Here is a 23,653-nt window from a genome sequence, read left to right on the forward strand (position 1 = left end):
GTTGTTCCAGTATTGGTAAAACAATGACCCGTGACCTGTGTTTTAGACCTGCCGTTGCTATAACAACCTGTCTGTACACAATCAGATCAAACACTTCAATATTAAAATAAAAGTAGATATTGTACCTTTCATGAAAAACTTTCCAAATAACTTTGGCATCATCTGTGACTGTGTTAAGCAGAGAGACATCTTGATTGCTGGCAAACATACAAACTCCATTCAGTGATCCAATCACAGGGAAAGGTAACTACCCAAAAATAGCAAAATACAGTGGAACATTAAAGGACATCTTATTACATGTGCAGGTACACAGTACATGTCCTGCACAATCTTTATAAAATGTTGTTCTGCATCGTTTTGCAGGTTATATCAATTTCACGACCTAAACTATTATTTAACCATAGTTCTTGACCAATAAGCGTAGGAAACTTCTAGTACCATTTAAGTTACTTAAAAAAAAACGCTATGCTTGATAGTCTGACTTACACAAGTGGAAAGTATTATACAGTATGAGCTTAAACTCCCTTGTGAATTATTAAGTTTATGTCTAGCGGGAAATATGTTGAAATGATCAAAACTTCATAATACCGTTTCAAAGAGCATTTCTGCACAAACCCTGAGTGAGCCACACGTGAAAGCTCAGACTTGTGAAGAAAACATTTTCCAGCTAATTGTTTTCAATATTTATTCACATTAACGCTCTATAAATAAACTTTGATTGGTTTGAGAGCAGTTTACCTGTGGTAAGTTTCCTTTCGTCCGCGTAAACAATGGAATTCCACCTTCAGTTGTTAAACAAACCAAGTAAGCCGCCATATTGAATTCCCGCCACGCGCATGCGTCCAAGTTCCTAAAGAATGCTGACAGCTGAAACAAATATGGTAGAAAGAAGTTGATGTAAGGAAGGAAGAATGAGATGATTTTGGGCTTTGTGTACAAATTATTGTACGGGGGATGTGTGACTGTTACTACTGGCTGCATTCTTAACTGTCTACTGGAGCATGTGGTCGAGTTCACTGTGGTACGTACATTTGAAAATATAGAACATTCCAAAGCTAATCGAAGTTAAACATCAGTGTAAACATGTGTTTTTATCAATCCGAATGTAGCCAGGAATAACCTGTGACCAGGCCATGCTCTTCTGCACTCGTACACAGGTTTTGCTTCGCGACCGAACAAAATGAAAAATTAATATAAAGACTGATTGCAGATCGAAGCATGTATGTGTTAATTATAAGGTTACATTTTTTTAGTGATTATCGATAATCCTAAGCTTTTAGTGTACATGCTACAGTTTCAAAAGTCGATCTTGGTGTGAAATCTTGCCTTACGTGTCATATTGTTTACAGATGCACGATAAACTGGTAAAAGACAAAGTCTTGTAAAGAAGTAGTCACTGGACTAAAATATATGAGCTTACAATGTACAGGTGATCTCATGTTCAGCAGCCCGTGTTCACTTACACATGCTGAGCTTATTTGCAAACGAAATGATAAATTTACAATTTACAAATACAGCAGGAAAATCATAATGATAACAAACTTTTCACTTACTTCATCCATGTTGCAGTTTCGAGTATTTTAATTAACAAAGTTGTTTTTTCTAATGAAAACGCCTTCAAACCATGTTTTGTCTAACCGACCATTCACATTGCAAACTGTTTTCTGTTATCTCAGATTTCATCTCTGCATACAAAAGAACAGGAAACTTTATGCGTGGAATTTGATCTCTGCCCTCATTACCGTGATTAATTTTGAAATGCGACACAAGAAGTTTGATCAGTTATTAATCATTTTTGGCCATTAAGACACAGTGCATCATCATGCAATGTGTCATGTAAATAAGCTTAATGCAACGGTTGGAATACACTGTCAACATTCTGTTAATTGATTCATGAAAACGAGACCGTACATGTATATTGATGCAGCATGTAGATCGAAATAAATTTATAGAATTTCATAGACCCTATCACAGTTTTCAATGCCATCTTGACGGGTAGGCAAAATGGTCAGAAATGACAGTGTTTGTATGGGAATCCGATGGCAAATAACTTTTTCCAAAATTGAATTTTACACAATTTGTGAATCGTAATGTTAAAATATTGGGTAGAGGATTGTATATTCACCAAGTTTGAAGGATACAGCTTGACTAGATGACAATCAATTGATTTTTACATGAGGGGCACCTGGGGATTTGTGGTGTTGCTGTGTTAATGTTTTTTTAATGGCTGATGCAGTGAATAAAATCTCAACTTGCCGTGTTGCGGTGATCTCAAACACTACAGTGTGCGATGTTTGTGTTTTTCACACTGTGGTGTTTGGTGAAATGAAATTGTCTGTGGTGCTGGGGTTAGCATGCAAACTTCGTTAAACCATACTATTTTATGACAAACACGTATCATTGGGGTTAATAATTTGTAACAAAATACAGACCATCACTTTCTAGTCAATTTTCAATATGCTTAGGCTGCCAATCCAAAGCTGTTTTCATTTATACATAACTTGACAAGATGTTGGGGCGGCAGGGAAGAAAGAGGGCTTTCTCAGCTAAGGAAGCTTTGCAAATTACACATGTTACAATTTTTTTCCTTTTGCTATTCAGCTTCGTCTATAGGTCATTCTGACACCGGTCTATACCCGCTCCAAGGTCAAACGATTATCGATATCGAACGTAAACGCAGCTAGCTCTGGAAAGAAATAGTTTTGGTCAAGATAGGGCTTCATTCAGTGGGTGTATACACCAAGAAAAGTTAGAGAAGTAAAAGAAGAGAGGGATCTAGGGTAAAGGCCATTTCTCGAGGCTTCTCTCTTTTTTCTTCGTCCGCTTCCTAGTTTCATGCAAGGTTTGTTCACAGGAGCAAGAAAATTGATTTACAGGCATCAGCAGCATTGGTATATGCACAATGAAAAGCGTTTTGATGTGTTTATTTTGTGGAAAATTGTTGAGGTATAAAAGTGTAGACAGGATGAACTAATCATGACGGTAAAAATAGGTGTTGCAGTGACGGTGTTTTGTTGACTTTTCTTGCGGTGATGCAGCATTCGTTAATTTTTTTGCGGTGTTGTGGTGTTCAGAACCCCCATGTTCCCCTCATACATTTGTCTGTAAAGTTGGCTGGTTAGACGCACATCTGGAAAAAAAATTACAGACAAATGTATGGAAAATTAGAAAAATTAACTGAGCGTCTTCTAGCCAAGCTACATCCTTCAAACTTGATGAATACAATCTTCTGCCAAGAATTTTAACGTTTCAATTCACAAATTGTGTAAAATTCAATTTCAGAAAAAGTTATTTGCCATCAGATTCCCATACAAACACTGTAATTTCTGACTGCTTTGCCCACCCCTCAAGATGGCGTCGAAAACCGTGATAAGGTCTATTCACTTTACCTTTGTGTAAAAGTACTGTGCATGTCTCATTTATTTTTAGTGCAAGCTCATGTAGTGTTATGAATAATTTTTAATCCAGTTGATAGTTTTACTTATTTTGACTTACTAGACTAGTGAAAGCTATACAATAATTCCTTTAAAGTGCTACTGAAAGGAAATTTTTGTCCTCTCTTTTATTAGCCCAATCTATAGTTTCAAACGTGCTTAAAATAATGGTGAACTTTATTTCTGTCAAATCCTAACGGAAAGTGCTTTTTTTAGCTGCCGAAATCGACTTTTTGGAGCAAAACTGTGTCCGGACTCTGCAACCGAGTTTAAGGACCTTGTGATGTCACTGGTTGTATTCACGCTGGAAGCGCTATAGATTCTCTCTTGTTTTCACATGATTTATTCAAGTTTATTCTTCATATTGTCAATACCTACTAGTTTTCTACCTTGTAATTTCTGTCCAGCCTTGACAGGAAATACACATCATAAATGTTGGAGGGTGCCAAAGAGTGTAGATTCACCAAAATGAATGCTACAGATTAGAACAGCTCAGTATACTTTTCAAACATCTTGAGTACTCAATTGGAGACTTCAAAGACGAGTGTGGCAACTTTTATATCCCGTCCTGAAGCCTAAATACTCCCTCCATATAAAAGAAGAGGGTTTCTTAAATAGTTACTGTTGTGATAACTTGTAGGATGTAGCAGATACAACTGGACTAAAGGTCACTGTAGCACAGTCTCGTCTGCAGTGAAACTCACAAAGCGTCCGCGGTTTCCTCGAAGCGAAGCGGCTCAAAAACTCGAAGCGTTGTTACTGCAATTTGTACAGCAGCACTCTGGATAATATTTTCAAAAGCTGCTTTCCCTTGTTTTCATGTCTTTTTGAATCTATGGCCAGAGGGCCATAGATTCTATGTCATCGAGCATGTCCGTTAACCAAAAATGTGTAGCAAAAGAATATTCGTACTTAATCAAACTTCAGATGTGCGAATATTGCTTCCTGATTAATGCCCGAATGATCGACTGTACGATTGAGAGGAACAAAATATGTGAAGATTAGTCACGATTGATTTGCCGGTAGACTTTTGGTTAGTCAAACCTGTCAATGTTTGTAAGAGGGAGTTGGTTGTCAAAACGGAGAAAAAAAAATGCGAATTTACTAGCAGAAGCTATGGCAAGCCGTTTGTAGCAAAATTCAATCCTTGCAATTTATGTTTAATCCTTTAAATAATGGTTTTATTTAAACATATAAAAAGGCATTCAATCCAATGGCAAATAAAATTTTTGGTTCAATTAAATCTTTTAATTTTCATGATTCAATCCAATACCTGGAATATTGATTCAATCCAGTACCTGGAATATTGATTCAATCCAATACCTGGAATATTGATTCAACCCAATACCTGGAATATTGATTCAATCCAATACCTGGAATATTGATTCAATCCAGTGCCTGAAATATTGATTCAATCCAATTCCTGGAATATTGATTCAATCCAATACCTCGAATAATGATTCAATCCAATACCTCAAATATTGATGCAATCCACCTCGAATATTGATGCAATCTTCCTGGGCCGAGCGTGGCCAACAGGAACGAGAGTAACTGAGCACTAGAGAGCACTGAAAACATGGCGGGCGAAGGAGAACTAGATTTAGAAGTCGAGTTTCCTAAGTTTCTTGCAGCCGTCTTGGATAAAACGGAAATAATTTTTGAGAATTTTGACTCAGAAGTTGCAGAAGCGCACGCCAAAGTTCTTGATCAAACCATTAGTCTACTTAGGTAAATGAGGCATTGCTACAACCGAGACACAAGGAACACGGAGAATTTAGATTCCATTACTGTCCCTTTTGTAGATGTAAGTTAACCAATTTTTATGTGACAAGCATATTTGTTTATTAAAAGCTGTGTGTGCTAGCTTTTTGTGGCAAATAACATAAACTGTGGCAAATTGTGCTACCACATTGGTCTTTGGTATTGTGCATATTTCTGCTGTCCAATCATTACTGGCACACTAAACTTTGAACTGTAAACAAAATTTTTGCTGTGCTATGTACACAGTCAAACATTTTTCTCACAAAAACTGTTTGTGTAAACCTGGCTTTATGTTATTTTTGAAATAAGAACCTTTACATTTTACAAGCAGCAATCATTGAGTATTGGGATGTGTTTTAAGTTTTTCAATGTTGTTGTCTCATGTTTTGCATTATTTAACCCAACTGTGGTACTGCTTTCCTAAAAACGATGTTTTTCTTGATATTCTTTGACAAACATTGCACCAATTTGTTGTGAATATTATCGGGTACCCAGCGCTCAAGGCTTACGCTACTGCCAACTAGCCACACATTTCAGTTTTGAATAGTAGATTTTGCACTTTCACTAGCCATTGTGACTATCATGATGGAATGGAGTACTGGTCTACTGGATGAAAACAAAATTGAGAATTGTATTACCCAGCCCACACACATGTAGTATTATGCAATTGTCAGTTGCCCAAGTTTAACTGTCACAAGTTCTAGAGCCTCTTTGAAGATGTCTACTCCCATTTGACTTGATTCTTTTAAGGGATCTAGCCTTTCCAATACAAATGACTGCACTGAATCATGTTGTCCCAGGTCAATTTCTTCAACTACAACATTGTTATCACTGTCCAATGGAGTTGGACCATCAGGATAATCACCATAGTATTTAAAATCATATGACTTTCCATTTGAAAGGGGGTTTTCAGGCTGCATCATATGATAAGCCACATTTGGTATGGCAACCAGTTTTTTTTCTGTTCTTACATTTTGGTGGCTGAAAGCTTCAGTGAACTGGCAAAGAGCTTGGTTTATCCTTGGTTGAAAAACTAAGTTTAAGGTGAAAAGATGCACTGAATTATCAGTGTCCAGGATGCCTGACAATTCAATACTATAAAAAATGTAAAAGCTGCCCCTCTCCTCTCTTCTAACCTGCACCATTGTATCGCACACACCAACGTTTTCAACACCATGACATACTCGTACTCTCAAAGGCCAAAATTCTCCATCTCTCTTAACGGCATCCAGAAACAATTCTGCTTTATTGTTGGCACTACATTTCAAAAACGTTATTCTCCGAGAAAATCCATCTATACAGCCGTGAATTAGTATTTTCCATCGGATCAGAGAGTGATTTCCATCCAGATGCCAAAGCGAATTTACGCACCCCATCTTAAGACAGGATTTTGGGGATCTAATTTTGTTAACCTTTCTCTTATTCTTCTCCGTTGAACCCGTAACCCAATGGACTTAAAGAAACCTGCAATGAAGTTATATCCAGTAGCACTCCCGTGGTTAGAAATGTACTCTTGACTGATTTCGGTTCCTTATCAGGTAAGCTGTCGTCATATCTTCTAAGCCATACCGCCCGGGGGGGGGGGGGGGGGGGCACTGCCATATATGGGCTATATAGGTATGTGCCGCTGTGAAGGGTATGGTTTTCAAGCAGTTTACTCTAGGGTAGGGTATATAAATCAGAGCGTTTGGGTCTAGAATAGGGTATAATTTTTCACAAAACTGACTAGTTGGTTGAAGATTTTATCTAGACTGGGGAAACCAGGAATTGCCACTCAAAAATATAAAAAAAATCAAATCAGCAAGTTTAAATTTACGCAAATCAGCCTCAACAGTGTCGATAGATGGGGGGATTTCGGGAGTTTACTCTAGTATAGGGTATAGCAAAATTCAGCTGAACTAGCTCTGGTATAGGCTAAGGGTTCCAGGGTCCCAGCGGCACATCCCCACCCAGAAATTCCCAAAGTACCCCCTCGGGCCATACCGTCTGTCACTCTTCTGTGAATTGTCCATCTCGAAACTCCAATCATCTCTGTTATGGTTGTCCAGATGAATCCTAGTCCTCAAAGTTTCTCAAGCACCTCAACAGGAATTTTAAGAAATGGTCTTCCATGCTTTCCTCTTTTTTCGCTTTCTATCGTAATGGAATCCGCAGTAAAAATTGACGAAGTAACAGCTCTGCGACGCAACACACTGAGCACATCTACAAAAGCAACAGCAATGGAATCTAAATTTTCGTTGTCCCTTGTGTCTCGGTTGTAGCAATGCCTCATTTATCTAAGCAGACTAATGGTTTGATCAAGAACTTCGGCATGCGCTTCTGCAACTTCTGAGTCAAAATTCTCAAAAATTATTTCCGTTTTATCCAAGACGGCTGCAAGAAACTTAGGAAACTCGACTTCTAAATCTAGTTCTCCTTCACCTGCCATGTTTTCAGTGCTCTCTAGTGCTCAGTTACTCTCGTTCCTGTTGGCCACGCTCGGCCCAGGAAGATTGCATCAATATTCGAGGTGGATTGCATCAATATTTGAGGTATTGGATTGAATCATTATTCGAGGTATTGGATTGAATCAATATTCGAGGTATTGGATTGCATCAATATTCGAGGTATTGGATTGCATCAATATTCGAGGTATTGGATTGAATCAATATTCGAGGAATTGGATTGAATCAATATTTCAGGTATTGGATTGAATCAATATTCCAGGTATTGAATTGAATCAATATTCCAGGTATTGGATTGAATCATGAAAATTAAAAGACTGAATTGAACCAAAAATTTTATTTGCCATTGGATTGAATGCCTTTTTATATGTTTAAATAAAACCATTATTTAAAAGATTAAACATAAATTGCAAGGATTGAATTTTGCTACAAATGGCTTGCCATAAGAAGCACAGGGTTACGGAGCATTATCAATGACTACGATCTCTAACCACTGACCAGGCGTATGACATTGCAGACTCGTTTTCCCACGCTCTTCGAAGTGATGCGAATTGGCGAGTAGACAAAGTTTTCTATTTTTTTCTGATATAACCAGGTACAGCTATCAGCGAATGAGCCAAAACATTGTTCTCGAATGATCTCGCATGATTTTGAGTGGTTTCCGAAAGGTTTTGATTGGAAAGACGATTGTTACGTGCCCTCAAAGCAGCTATCGAGCAAATAAAATGCACATTTGCAAATTGATGTTTATTTCATGTTTTCATACAACCCGGAACTCAACGTAATGTTTGTTTTATTATAAATATTTGTTTCAGCTACAGGCAGGATCAATTCTAAAACGCTCTGCTGACAAAAAGCTATCTGGACCAGGTCGATACAAAGATCGTACACTTAAATTCTTCATGCGGAATTCTGGATTCTTTCAGTAAATACCGACAGATCAGGAAGGTTTGCTTTACAGATATAAACAAGAGTAAGTTCCATGTCGTCTGTTCACATTAAGCTTAACTGGATAATATTTCTATACTACCTCAAAGGGATGTCATTGGTTTTATGAAAAGCTTTTATGATATTGACGTCGCCGTCCTATACAAAAATTGCATTTTGTCTTTGGCGACACGGCACGCGAAAGTTTATTTCCCGCGTCCACTGCCGTTCCCATCTTGGCCTTCCCGTCCTTGCATCGTATAAAGGTCCCTAATGTTGCTTGTGATGCAGAGGACATTAATGCCATGCACTCAAATTTTAAAACAATATTTCGCAATGTAGAACAGAATCTGCAATCAGGCCGAATACATCGATCACTGGGTGACTCAAATGGCACAGAAATCACGAATTCACCGTTGGCAGTAATTCATTCCTCTCAAGGAAACTCGAATCCCTTTTGAAGGATTATTCAGCCCTTTTAAGGGATAATTTGACCCTTTCAAGAGATTATGCAGCCCTTTCAAGGGAGTACGCATCCCTTTCGAAGGATGATGCAGCCAGAGCACAACGCAGTCAATTCCACCGTGATTAGTAGAGTGCAAACAAAAAGCTTTAGTTGACGAAATCATGATCATGGAAAACACATCCACAGAAGCTATGCCTGGTCATTATGTAACTAGTATTTTTTCTGCAAATACTCAGAGTAAAAGCCATGCAATCTTTCCAGTGTTTACATGTAGGCAAGGCACATAGACAAGTGAGAGGCAGAATTAAACATTTCTTTAAAAAAAGTGTTCCCGTTTCATCTGTTTTATTCACTGTGGCTACCAGTTGTGAACTATGGATTGTAAAGCTTGCTCATGAGGAAGAGTCTGTTTTTACTCGATTTTTTTTTAAACAAAATTTGAACAAGAAAAGTGTTGGTCATCTGGTAGGAATTATAAATGTTATCCAGAATTTGTCCAAGTTCAGTTTGATAATAAGAACTACCTCTTGTCAGAAAAGAAGCTTTTGTTATCTGGAAACATTGAATTAAACCCAGGTCCTGCAGAGATTCCTAATCCACTTACCTACGGCTGTGGATTCATGTGCTCATCGAGCACCTATTTTTTACTTTTTAGTGTAGATATTGAGTGCTGGCCATTTGACTGAGTGTCCCAATCATTTTTAAGAACTCGCACTTGTTTGCTTGCTTACATAAAATATCCTGGAAATATCCAATTAAATAGACTGAAAAACCCCAGGATCGACTCTCCACCTCTTCATGTCTAAGGCCACTGTTATTATCTACTTTATAGCTCTGAGATATCCTTAAAGGTTACTTCAAATCTTTGTGGGTGTCCTCCAGAAAAAACTCATACACTCACTGTTTTGAAGGAAACCCCCACAAAGTATGTATCAATAGAAAGGTTATAAAATGTAGAATTCAATAAAATAATTTTTTTTTTTGCTGACTGCTTTCCTAAGGCGGCAGAAGCCAAAACGACCGACTGAAATTCCAGCGAATTAATTGGGTATCAAATGCGATCGTTGATGCAAAATAATTGTGCAGTGTTAATCACAAAGCATCAATCTCTCAAAGCGTGTCAGCATTTTCTTCCATTTCTATTGGTTATCTTTTTATGGATCTGTCAAGTTCCACTATTGAAAAATTCGCGTAACGTGTTGTGTTAGAGACCGCCACGAGAAAAGTATTTGAAATAAAAAAATTCGCTGACGCCTTTTTGTTCTGTATCTATGAGTGAATGTTCTGGCCAAATTTCAAGGAAAACCATCAATTCTAAATACCCTATTGATTCATTTAAAGAGGAGGAATTCTTTCGAAAAACGAGTGCAAGTTTTCACCTTCTAAAGATTTATAAACATGTCACGCCTTCTCAGAGGGATTTCCTCAGCTCAAAATGCTGCCAGCCAATGAAATAACAGAACCCCTAGCATTTGCAGTAAGGAAAGTTGAGCTTTGCGGTAAAGCGATAGTGTTACAGTCAAGTTTTAGGCTCATGCGTTTTAAGCCGGCGGTCAACAATAAAGGGCAAAACGGAGAAAAGCCATGTGCAACAAAACAAAAAGAAACTGAAGAGCAATTGCCGAAGCATGATTGCAAAAAGGCACTCTTGATGGACATGAAATCTCAAATTGAAAGTGTTTGTTATAGGATCTCTGGATTAAGCTGTTTGCCGCGAAAAGGTCGCTGAGGAGTCCATGTCATTTGGGGATTATGACGCCTTGACGGTTTATTAACTTTTATTAAAAAACCTCTTTTTCCCAATAACTCGTGCACATTTAAATATTTTATTTTCATTTTTTGGAAAATGTTACGTTGAATAATAAACTTTAATTTGGTTGGAAAAACGAAAATTTGGAAAAAGTAGCCCCGCGAAGGTTTGGAGTAACCTTAAGATGTTTTTTTTTGGGGAGCTTCAAACAGTATTATCTTCTCCCATAATCACTCTCAATTTTCAGTGTGGCATGAGAGTAATACAACCAGTGACATCACTAGGCCATTTTGGCCATGCCAAGATGGCCTCCAATTTTGGGCTTAACCACCCAACTTCGAACGGCTGAAAAAGCAGTTTTCGTTTACCGTATGCAAAAAAAAAGTCTGCAGTGTTTCCAAGTAAGGTTGAAACTTTATTACTAAGCAAAAATCTCACGTACAAAAATTTTGTTTCAGTAGCACTTTAATGAATAATGTCTCTTATTCATCACATTAGATTGATATTCAAATCAATAAATATGTCTATAAAAGTGTATTCAAACAGGGGTTAGTTTCATTTAGAGGCTGAGTCTTGGGCAAATTGACTGGCTGTGAGGAGGATGATTTTGCACCTGGTTTGACCATCTAGAGGAAAGTTTTCCTTACATTTATGTATAATGAAGTTCGTTTCAAAACATTTAATATTATTTTTTCCCACCTGTGAAAACCAGTTGCCTGCTTGCTGAAAACATTAGTGAAACGCCTGATTCAAATGTTTTTGTGTATGTTTACTAAATTATAATGGTCTAGGTAGTATATTTTAAAAGTAATAAAAACAATTTTTTTTGTTGGGCACTGCAGCTTTCAGGGCCTTCCATGATCCCCACTTTCAACGTGAAGCAGGATGGAGATCTTGTGATCACAGAGCATTTAAGTGCACAGTTCAGGACTATAAAGAAGTATGTAAATGGAGAATCATAGCAAATGTGTCGTAGGATGCAATACAGCTCCTCCCCTTAACCTACAGGTGGCAGAGGGGCTTCCGATTAACTTGTAAAATAAAATTAAACTGTAGCATTTTTACATTTTTGAGATTTAATTTGGATTCTGAAAGTTACCTACCTGGGTGCATTTATATTGGCAGAACCTTTGTCCACCATCAGAGAAAATAATTACTGTTTCTCTTGGTTTCAGAGGTGATGTTGTCATAGTAAGATCTCCTGAGAATCCTAGAGGCCTTATTTGCAAGAGGATTGCTGCCATGGTCGGTGTACATTTTAGCACGTTCAAGAGACATAACATAAGCATTCAGTGTAAAATTATTTACCCACACTGCAGAGTCCCATGAGGGGCCAGGAGTTCTGATACAATTATTTATTGTTCCCACTGAGGCTGTGGCAAGATCTGTGTAGGATTTATTAAAAATATATAATAACTATGGGTAGTAGTAACCTGTTTTTGATGGCCCCTATTGGAGAAAAGGTTATTAATTTAGACTAACACCTTATACTACAGTAACTACTAACAGAAGTAACAGTGTTTCATTCAAGCTGAAGACTTCTGAAGTCTTCCATATTAAGATTTTATTACTAAGCAGGATCAAAAACTGTTTGCAGGATGTAATTGCATGTGGATTTCAGTACAATTGATACATGTTCCTATTGTTTTGTTTGGTGATGAGGTTAGCTGACCTAAAAGCAGTTGGCAGACCCCACTGATTTTAACTCGGTTATTTAGAATTCCCAGTTATTTTGAACTGAAAGTCATTTCCCTTAGATTTGCCCTTTAGTCACCTATTAGTATTGGCTATTTTGAACTCCTGCTATTTCAAACTATATTTTGATTCCCATGAGAGTTCGAAATAGCAGGGTTCAACTGTAATATGCATTATAAATTTGATCTCTCTTGGAACCATTAAGAATGCTTTATTTGAACATGGCAATCAAACTAGCAGAAGTTTCATGAAGGGCTGCACCTGAGCAAATTGACTGGCTGTGATGATAATTTTGCCCACCTGGTTTAACCATCCAGATGTAGGAGAAAGGTTTTTTTTATAACAAAGTTCAGGTCAAAAAGTTTTGCCTGTCTGTGAAAACCAGTTGCCCTCCTGCTTGAAACATGAATGACGCCCCTGCTATTTGTCTTTTTGTTCTCTTTGGTTTTAACCTGTAAGTCTATGTTTACTTTTGGCATGGATATAGAGTGGAGAGCGAATCAGAAGTGGCGAGGATGGAAAGGATGATTTTAAAGTGAGTTTGCAAGTAGATGTATTATTTAAGACTGTCCAGATTCTGTATTATTCAAATTATTATTTTCTTGTGTTTTGACACAACCCTACAAAAAGAGATCCAGGTGCTTAGTTCAATCAATCATGTTTGGTTGAAATTGAGTCAACTACAGGAGAATGATGTTGTAGAATTAGCCAATCAAAGTGTGGTTATATTGGTTACAAATGTAAGCCATATAATAAAGTATAAATTATAATAATCTTTGAGCAAGGTTTCATTGAAATTATGACAGTCAAACCTCTCCTTATGGTCACTTCCACAATATTTCAACATCTCAATCTACATCTGTATACCATGGGCAGTTCACCTGCAGTAGTTCCAGTGAAACCAGAATTCATGTAATCTCTTCCTCTATAATACAGTCACCTCTATAATAAGGACACTCAGAACTTCCCCTTTGGTCTCCATATTAAAGAGGTTCAACTGTATAGAAACATGCCCTTTGAAGTATACTTTTTTGTTTATTTCATTGTTAAATTGTTTTGAGTTTATTACTGACAGCAATCATAATGAAAATTAAAATAATATCATTTTATTCTGCAAAGGAACAAATTTGTCTGAACAAGTCTAGATACACATGTATGACATTGCATATATCTTATTAACTAAGTGTGAGGGCCTTACTGGGAGAATATTAGCCTGAGGTCTTTACTGTACAGACTAAGTGCAGCAAGTTCCATACAAAAAAGAATGAGGTCTGATATTCTCCCAGTATGGTGTGGAGCATGCTTGGTTAATAAGAGATTTATTACACAACTGAAACTTCCCAAAAGTCAGTTAACTCGGGACAGTGCCTAATCTGATTCTTAGAGAATATTGGACTGGCAGTGGAGCAATCTGATTGGTTGATTTTAGTTACTGGTCCTCTGAACTTATTACTGCACCTTTCAATAACATGCGGACTCTAAAATTCAAAGCTCAACCAACAAATATGTGTTTTTCACTACCATCAATCAAATGTTCGGCGGCTCCTCCCAGCTTCCAACTATGTTGTCTGAACTGTGTTCAACGATTTGATTTGATTACCACACGCTCGGCAGTAGTCGGAAGCTAGAAGGAGCTGCCAAACATTTGATTGATGGTAGCGAAAAAAGCATTTGTCGGTTGAGCTTTGAATTTTAGATTCCGCATGTTATTGAAAGGTGCAGTAACCTACATGTAGTTACACATAGAAAGATAATTTTTAGTTTATTTTTTTATGGTTTGTTTTCTTTCATATCCAAGATTCCAAAGGGACATGTTTGGTTGCTAGGTGACAATCCAAATTATTCAAAAGACTCCAGAGACTATGGTCCAGTTCCTTATGGACTCATTAGAGGAAGAGCTTGCTTTAAGGTTAGGTTAGCTTTGTGACTGTAATAGTGCAGACTGTGTCTTTCACTTGGACTGATTTCAACTAAAAGTTTTTGGCTTCGATATTTCCTAAAAAAATTATGGTCATTGGTGGATCCATATGCATCTCTTACGGACAACTGTATTATAATGTATTTACATATAGAATTATGCGTACAGGTAGCAGTTTCAATGACTGTCAAAATAAAATAGTAAGGCCTCAACATTTGTGGCCTTATGAAAAGCTCAAGACTGGCCATGCCTGGTGGTGATGAGAGGTTGTTTGAATTTATTATTGCTACATCCTTGGATCAAGGGCCAGTGAATCAATTGCCTGTTGTTTACTTACTACTGGCTGCAAATGACCATTACTTCAGTCCCTATAAAATTTTGAACGTCGTTGAATGTTTATAGTCTGTGATCAATGTGCTTAGCTACAAGTAGCTAGTTCTCCAGCATGCCATGTAAACTGAAAGAAAGAAACATTTCAAATAAACATAATGACTATGCTTAAGAATCTCTTGTGTGGGAGGCAGACCAGTTGGCTAAATATTAACAAGCATAACTGAGGAGTTGAACAAAGGGTCAATTAACCGAGAAACAATTCCAGCTTATTGGTCAGAGTGGGACCACTAAACCCACGACCTCCAGATTTCAAGTCCAGTGCCTAACCACTTGGCTACACTGCCTCTTACGCCTCCCATAACGTTTGCACAGTTATCATGTGGCAGTGGCGTTAACATCAGTGTTATTTGGTTATTTTCAGGTTTGGCCCCTTGCTGAGATTGGAAAAGTCAGAAACCCATTCAGTAATAGGTGACCCTACTGACAAAATATCAACTGACTGGAGGAATGTTATAAGTGACATGCGTAGTGACAAGGCTTGCGATTGATAGCAAAGGAGACATCAGAGACATTTAATAATAAATTACATGTACAAGTACAGAATGTATTTGACAAATAATAAATTTTATTATTCAATGGTAATTTCAACTGCATAGGTGATAGTCATTTTTGAAGACCTTATACATGTAGAAAGGGCAGATGGTGTGGGTTAATTTAGGGACTTAGATGTAAAAGGAATTTGAAAAACTGTTCATATAATGTGTGTTTTGTAATTAAGCCTCACTGGAATGTCTTGTGGAATTTTGATATATTATAATGTGCCAATGTATTGATCGCAGAACCTTGTGAAAAGCTAGAATTTATAACCAAAGAGTGACACTAGAGCTGCAATAATCACAGCGATCGTCAGCAATAAACTGTGAAGCGTCCAATTACTGTGAAGCTTCCAGCCATTAAAGTACTGTAAAATGGAAATCCACCAGGCTTGATTTGTCGTCTTTGTGGGTAAGTAAGATACTGTTAGCTTTTGTTTTAGAATGAGAGCTTCTGCCATCATGCTGTCCCAAATACTATTTTGTAGCGGAGCTCCTGCGCGCCGAAGGCGCGCGAGCGGAGCCTCATACCTTAAGAAATTTGGTAACCCGTCGATCTGAAACATTTTGGTAGTCACGTGACTGTCCGTACGTAGGCCCGTACGCCAATACCTTGAAAACTAAGAGAGTAGCACCATTACCATAGCTACATCTTTGATTTTGGGCATCCACGCTATCGCTAATTGACAGCTGTCACAACAAGCTATCCGCTGACCAGTATCGTGTGACCATATCGCGGGCTCAGTTTTAGAGCTCATCGAGGTTGCGTGTGCTGACCAGTTACTGGTTTTCCGATTGGATCGCGGGCTCAAGTCAGGTTATTTCTCTGGGGGTGAAGGAGGGAGTACTCGAAAAGGCAAAATTTCGGTGCAAATTAACCCCTGGCTCGTTGTTGACTTTACTTCTGACATATTCCTTGCACAATCGTCTCTTGGAAAGTCCCTGATATATTAGCTTGTATTACGTACGTAATTTCTACAATCTTGGTTAGACTTATTGGGTTCAGTTTGTTAAAATATAACTGGAAAAAATAGCAAAATCACGCGGCTTTTAGGCTTGGCTAAATCTATATATTACGACTATTTTGCATATTATATCGTCAAGGAAAGCAATTGCACCAGTCACTCCGTTATCGAAAACCTTTTTGCCGCTGACCATTTTTGTGGGTTAATCTGCTGACCAGTAGACCGCCAATTTTGCGGTCGCTTAAGCTTTCGTTTTCATCGATAAATATAACGTTTAGACTTTTCCTCACGTCACTTCTCCGTAAACATTAAAATTATCATGGTGGGAGAGTTCTTTTATCGGAGCATTTTCTCACTTGTTCGCTGGTTCAATCTACGTTACTGAAACGGTCAACACCTCCTATTTTTGACTTGTTCTGTCTTTCACATTATTTTTGACAATTTTTAACATGCAGTTTTCATATGTGCACTTCAAACACTGAGAATTTGAATTTTGAAACAAAATTCTTTCCGATAGTAACCCTCGGCGAAAATAAACCCACGCAAAACCATTTGAACAAAGTCATGAGCCCAACAGCATAAACTTTTGGGTATTACGGAAATTGTCGTGAAGAGAAGGTTTTGGACAAAAGAGCCAGGTCGGCCAACCTGGCTTGTCTTAACCCTTTGAATACCAAACTTTTGCCAAAAAATACCGTTTTTAACCGTTTAGTCAGGTTTTTTAGCTGCCATGACGCTAAATAAGCCTAAGTTGTGCTAAAAAAGCTTTTTTTTTTTTGCTAAAAGGAGAGCTTTTTCGAGGATTAGGTACAAAATTGAGCAAAACTGCAATTACGGGCATTCGCATAAGCCAATTTTTTTTTTTTTTTTTTTTGCCATTAACCGTTCTCAATTTCGTTTGTTGGCCCCTTCCTTTCTGTTTTTCTCTGCCCTTTTACACTGGCTACCTTTTGCATTGTATGTTCTTTCTGGCTGCAGTGAAAAGTTGGATGTTAATTACGGGCGAAGCCTAGAAATGGACCTTGATCAATCATAGGCGTTGTGGACCATTTTACCACCGTTTTTGCACCAAAACTGATAACCTTGTTTTTCGATTTGCGACGTCGGAATGTCGTCGATATCTAAACCTGACCATTGTGCGGAAAGGGCTAGCCTAGTACTACCATCTGCTTATCAAGAATATCTGATGACATTTAAATTGATTACGTCACAAGTGGTACAAAGAGCACGACCATTAATTACGCATATATGCGTAGTTGGTATTCAAAGGGTTAATGCAGTTTAATTGAAACGAACAATTAAAGTGAAGCCTTGAAAACAAACATTGTGTTACCGCATCGTGGGAAATAAAAGAAGCGCACAAACATAGGAAACGCTTTTACAGAGAGGCTGACAGGTTTTTCCCCATCAGGTAAGGTACAGTTGCTTGTCTTAGAAAATATATGTAAAGAAATGTGGTATTCGGTCGTCCCATCGCAACACGAACTCATCCCGGGCTACAGTGATTTGCATACCGATGGAAGAAAATATTCACCGTTTATAATATACTGTTTAAAATGCTGAATGAAGGAATATTCTCCCCGAAACAGCGGCTAATACTAGGAAAATCGTATTTAAAATCCACACTTCGACCTGTAGTGGTGGTTATTTTATTTCCAAACGTCACAGCAGTTTTTCTTATGCAAGATATGCGGAGAAATTTTTTACCCAAATTTATAGAGATTTGTATGGAGACGCCATACTGGTGCCCATCCGTATGGGCACCAACATGGCGGCCGGAAACCAACAGAAACATCTGTCACTGAGGTTTGCTACAAAAGCGTGAATTTATCCCTCGAGGAACTCTAAAACATTAAAATAATACTTTCTCTAAGACATTAACTGTTCAGATAGCCAAATTCCCCGAAATAAGTCAATTTTTAACCATCATGACAGCTCTGTAGGCTGTCATGTAAATGCCGCGTCACGCAAAAGCTTAGAAATTTATGCGTAGTGTGTCACAAAACCAAGAACCCATTCGGAGCGAAAATTTGTCCGAATATTAGTTTTCAGCTGCTCTTATACATCATTAAAGTAAAATCTAAGGAAGATCAATAGTTTTGTAGTTTGAATTTTAGTGACGTCACGTGAAAATCGGCTATAGCAATGGCCATCTGCCCTATCATTCTTCATTTTATTACTCAGCGCGCGCTCTCATGCATGAGGTGGCGTGTGAATTTGCGTGCGCAGTAAGGATGCGCAGAAACAATTAAAATACCGAAGAATGATGGAACTTGTTGGAATAAAAAACCGCGTTTTAGCAAGCTTCCGACATTTAATTCATTCATAAGCTAGCTTTCAGGTCACCTTGAAAACCGTCGCGTAAAAAATGACAAAAACCGAATTGATCCAAATAAAAATGATATTTGCATGTACATTGGAGATAATGGTTGACTTTCAATGAAAAAGCTAAGGCCAATCGGTGGAGGTCCGTATTTAAATATGACAATTTATACTGAACCCTGTAGGCATGAATTTATTGCCCGAAAGAGAACCGGCTCGCCATTACAGTTGTGTTTTGTATCTACACACCATTTTTGTACTAAATGAGTTTTAATTATCTCAACCCAAATCTTCAACACTGCATACTGACCTCTGAATAGCAGTTTGTAGTACTGGGTAATTAGAGTTTTTTTTCTGTTACCATCTGTAGAGATCTAACGCCCCGAATAATATACTCGTTTCCTAGCAATGGTGGACATTCGACAATAATTTATCTTCAACTATATTATTTTTGTAAACCCGGCTATGATTTAATTGCCAAGATCCAAACAACCGGCTGAATATTATCTACACACCATTTTTGTAATGATTTAACCTCTGAAATTTCAACTCAAATTTTCGACACAAGCTAACGCGCTAACTTCGGATCACATTTTATAGTAGTTTGTAGTAGTCCGAGGTTGTACCGCCTGCAGAGATCTAACAGCCGAATAATTCAACAATCGTTTCCTGGCAATGGTCGATATTCGACAATAATTTAGCTTCATTTATTTCATTTTTCAAACCCTTCACTCCGGCATTGCCATCTTCATTCAAAAACCTTCAGTGAAATGAAGTTTAAGGGTGTTTTCCTTTTTATAGTGGCCGCAAGTACCATTTTAATCGTCGGCTTTCTTATTCATGTGAACAACACGCACGTCATCGGGACCTTCACTGAAAGGGTTGACGATGTCTTCTCAGCTGTATTTCGCAAGTATTCAATGCACAGAACCACAGAGTCGACAACTCGAAAACCATTTGTTTATCTCACGGAAACTGAACAATGCCTTCCTCCATACTTGGCTTCATCTTCTCACATTGGTGATCCCCAGACCTGCAACTGTGATGTGATAGTACTAAGTTACCGAGCAAAGTGCCAAGAAAACAATCAATCACATGTGAGTTACTTGTTTGATCCCGATACCCTGTTTGCCTCTGGACGAAATGTACTTTTCTTTGCCGCAATGGATAGAAGACCGGGCTATCATTACTACATATTTTTAAACGACGACACGACACTCAAGTACAATAAATTTGCCCCTGCGGAGATGAAAAAGCTGTCACCTTTCCGCGCTGTGGAGACATGGCTGTTAGATTACGAACCGGTGGTGGGTGTGTTGGATTATGATCATCATGGAGCAGACTATATTCTTAAATTCAGGAAACAGTCGTGTGGTATAAACGAAACGGCATCGCTAGTCCTTCCCACAGTATTCTACGATGCACTGTTTAACGCTTACCATCACAAAGCTATTGAACACATCCTTCCCTATCCGACACAGTATGAACGAGGATGTGTTTTTTGTAGTAATAGGCAAGCCATGATAGCCGTTGAGGTGAAATTTGGTGGCCAAGCACTCCTTTTTGCTCCAGTCACTGGTGCAAATCCCCTACATCGTAGGGATGATAATCGTCGGCTAAAGATGGCGGCCAGAGAGCGGGAATTTGTCGAGTACATCAGACAAGAGGCCCCTGTAAAGCTAAGAAGTCATGCGATATTTGAACAGTTGAAACTAACAAAAGTGACGGAATACCTTAGTAAACGATCCAGGTCGTATTGCGCCAATGTAACTCGCCATCAACCCATTATTCCATACAAGCATTTGCTTAGTGATTCTTGACCCTTTCTGGCATTGGGACATTCAAAAGATTGGGACATTCAAAATGTAAGTTGTGCGTGTGTTTCGTCTTCACAAAATTTAGCCTGCGAACAGGCTGTCGGCGAGGAAGCATGTTGGAGAATATTTATCTGAAGCGACCACCCAAAATGTCAAGCCTAGCTGGTCGTTTACTGGAGGTGGTTGCTTACGAGAGATAACACCATATAGGGTCAAAATTTTGCCACATTAGCATATGGTAACTACAGAGACTTGCCCCATGACTGACTTGTTTTATTCAATTTTTGAGAAAAAATCCGGTACTTGCCATTGATAAATTTCCGTCTCCTGTACAACCCAGGAATGTGATAATATCACAGCATCTTATTATCCAATTTTCGCTCTATTATCTGTGAAGTGGTCGCTTACGGGAGGTAAAAAGCAAAAGAAATTTCAAACTTCTAGCTCTAAAAGTAGTCGCGGCCGCTTACAAGAGGTTCCAAATATGGTGATTTGACTTGGAAACGTTTTGTATTTTGGAAAACTGGTCGCTGAGGAGAGGTGATCGCAACCGGAGGTTCGACTGTATATTATTTTTATTCCTTGAAGATTTTTATTTTCCTTTATAAACGCAAACCATGCTTTAGTAGACACGGAAGAGAATTGAGGAGTGATCATTAAATCTGACATTCGTTGAAAAGTGGTTTTCTTCGCACTGCAAAGCCTTCCACAGGAACAGAAATTCAAGTAATATATCAAACACGGTAGACAGTGTTTCACTGGGATATCCAAACACCGAGAAGAGCGTTGAAAATACCACGCGCAGAGGAGTATTTTTGACGACTTTGGAGGTGTTTGGATAGCTGATGAAGCACTGTCTCGAGTGCTTGATATATTACTTGAATATCAAATGTTTTCTCGTTTCATTGGTTCGTTATTATTTATTTGTCTTCGCTCGGACATTTCAACGTTCCAGGGATTTTTTAATTTGCGAAAATCTTAGTTAGATGCGGTGAAAAGGCGGTTTCTCGCCCGATCTGATGCTCAAATTAAGGTGTGAGAACGAAGCTCCGTGCAAGTCTTAAAAGACTCTAATCGAAGTCAAATTTTACACGATGTTGAAATAACTTGTCTTCTGCATTTCTGATGTTTAAAACGGCTCAATTCTGCTGATATTGTGATTTTGCGGACAATTTGAAAAAATCCTCTGAAAAGAACTAAAATTGGCGGCAAAATATAGGTCATGTTAAAAATGCAGCATAAAATCAATCAATCAATTAATTAATGACTTTATCTTGTATCTCATTTCTCGAGAATTTTATTTTCTAGCGTCAATATACCAATGTTATACATTTACAATGTACAACAATGTGTAACATGGTAAGAGTCGTTCGTACTATTAACTGGTCTTGGCAACTAAAAAGGTGACGAGCACATGGGCAGAGGCGGAGGTTGAAAAAAAGAACGCGGGTTGTCAGTTTATGTATAACAATAAAAGTAATAAAAAGACGTAGGCGTCACTGGCCCCAGCGTCAGTCATGTCAGTTTTAATTTTGTAAACATAACCTCAAAATCACTTTCAGCCTTTGGAAATTCAAAACTAATCAAAAATACCGGCCGTTTAATTCTTAAAGAATCCGAATGGATAGTGCACCTGCAGACTGTTAGAAGTTTCGTTAGTAGTGTGCGGGCGAGAGGGACTGAAAACACAGAAAGAGAGATCCACTTAGAAGTGTTGCTGCCGGCTTTTGCGTGCAATAGGAACGCTTGATCAAGAGAGCGTTACAGGCCATATATGATTTCGTCGTCGTCGTTACGTTGTGAACTCTGTCCTCTCTGTTTTGAGTGCACCGCCATTGGTTATATTCCAATTCATCCATCCTGCTCCTTTTTCTTGACAATCCTTCACCAAGTAGTTTGCGGTCTGGCTTTCACATTTTGACTTTTTGGCATCCACCTCAGTGCTCTCAAACAGTCGTGCTCACAAAAATAACCCGTAAATGCTTTGGTGTTACGAGTCGAAAATAACTGGAGTTAGCACTGAAGTAGCACTACCTCTTGCCATCCGAATTCGAGGTTCTTGGTGTAAGCTATGGCCGAGTCTGTTACTAACTTGTTGCATCTGCAAGGGTTGAATCAGATTACCCTTGCACGTATGCCAAACACGTTTACAATTCGGTCACACATCGTGTTCTTTTTTCTGTGGTATGAAAATTGTTTGCAAGCTGTTATTGAGAGAGGAGATAATTGCATCATTGTACCTGTATTTTTGGTACGGGTGTTTTGGTGCGTGGGGGAAGGGGTGGGGGCGGCGGAGGGGAGTATAGCTCAGCTCCATTCTCAGTCAGATAATCACTCTAGATCTTCTCCCTCAAGTTTAATGCTGCTTCTCGTAAAGTTGTAGTATAGCAGTGTAGTTGATCAAAAGGCTGCGAATAGATTGTACCTGCTTCTTATATGAAGGCTGGACACACAGGTCATTGAATCCATAGAAACGTTACATAATCTGCCAAGAAAAGCCAAGATTTACGCGTGCGGACAAGGACGACAAGTTTGAACCGAAAAGTTATTGCGCACGTAGTACGAAAAACAAAAGCTTTGAAAATAAATTTAAAGGATAAAAACTTGAGTGTCCATCCGAAAAAAGAGTTCAGGAATGATCTCAGTCAGCTTCAGTCTTCTTAACAAGCTTCTTTCCATAGATCACAAGTAAAGACCCAGTTGATGTGAAATTCAAAGTACAAGAGGAGTCTATTTTTAAATTCTTGGGTAATGCGCCTTTCGGTACCAATACATGCACAAATATTTCACCATTGTAGTAGCTGTTATTGTTTTAGGGCTAGGTGCATTGCTTCCGATGTTTGTGCTATTGTTCCCTTGAGAGGTATCGAGCCATTCATGTGAGACCTTACGAGACCTGCTACATAACCCAACTATGAAAATCTGCTTGGTTTCAATATGTTAACCCAAGGCCAGCTTAATCCCAAACAGTAGTATATAGGGAATTAACCAAATACCATTTCGCAGAGGGAGCTTTATTTAACCTTATCGCAGCCCCCACCATCAAGTCCGGCCCTCACAAGCTCGGGCCGGTTGAGCCTGGGGGCTGCGAAACGGTTAAATGCAGCTCCCTCTTTGAAATAGTATTTGGTTAATTCCCTACATACTACTCACAACAAAGGAGTGCGAAATATTAGAAACGCGCGAGCCAGGGGTTATACCACCAGAGCCGGGATGGCACGAGCGCCA

General features: G+C 38.5%; 3 protein-coding genes across 3 annotated transcripts in view; 2 read left to right on the forward strand and 1 right to left on the reverse strand.

Moving 5' to 3' along the window:
• LOC145489397 (protein fuzzy homolog) overlaps positions 1 to 1,614 on the reverse strand; it is an 18,655-nt gene extending 17,041 nt beyond the window's left edge. The window contains exons 1-3 of the mRNA XM_081468365.1: positions 1,554 to 1,614; positions 739 to 867; positions 126 to 247 (exon numbers count right to left, since the gene is read on the reverse strand). Of these exons, the coding sequence (XP_081324491.1) occupies positions 126 to 247; positions 739 to 867; positions 1,554 to 1,562 (260 nt within the window). The 5' untranslated portion in view covers positions 1,563 to 1,614. The remainder of the gene's footprint in view (positions 1 to 125; positions 248 to 738; positions 868 to 1,553) is intronic.
• The window catches only part of LOC145489400 (uncharacterized), a 128,060-nt gene extending 106,780 nt beyond the window's left edge, over positions 1 to 21,280 (forward strand). Inside the window, exon 2 of the mRNA XM_081468369.1 lies at positions 17,958 to 21,280. Within this exon, the coding sequence (XP_081324495.1) occupies positions 19,379 to 20,428 (1,050 nt within the window). The 5' untranslated portion in view covers positions 17,958 to 19,378 and the 3' untranslated portion in view covers positions 20,429 to 21,280. The remainder of the gene's footprint in view (positions 1 to 17,957) is intronic.
• LOC145489402 (mitochondrial inner membrane protease subunit 1-like) lies at positions 835 to 17,967 on the forward strand. Its single transcript, XM_081468372.1, has 6 exons — positions 835 to 1,021; positions 11,625 to 11,722; positions 11,958 to 12,027; positions 12,965 to 13,012; positions 14,276 to 14,386; positions 15,150 to 17,967. Exons 1-6 carry the CDS (start codon positions 917 to 919, stop codon positions 15,201 to 15,203), a joined length of 486 nt encoding a protein of 161 aa, XP_081324498.1. The 5' UTR covers positions 835 to 916; the 3' UTR covers positions 15,204 to 17,967.
• Positions 21,281 to 23,653: the final 2,373 nt, after the last annotated feature.

This window comes from Orbicella franksi, chromosome 6 (assembly GCF_964199315.1).
Source record: "Orbicella franksi chromosome 6, jaOrbFran1.1, whole genome shotgun sequence".
Taxonomy (NCBI): Eukaryota; Metazoa; Cnidaria; class Anthozoa; order Scleractinia; family Merulinidae; genus Orbicella; species Orbicella franksi.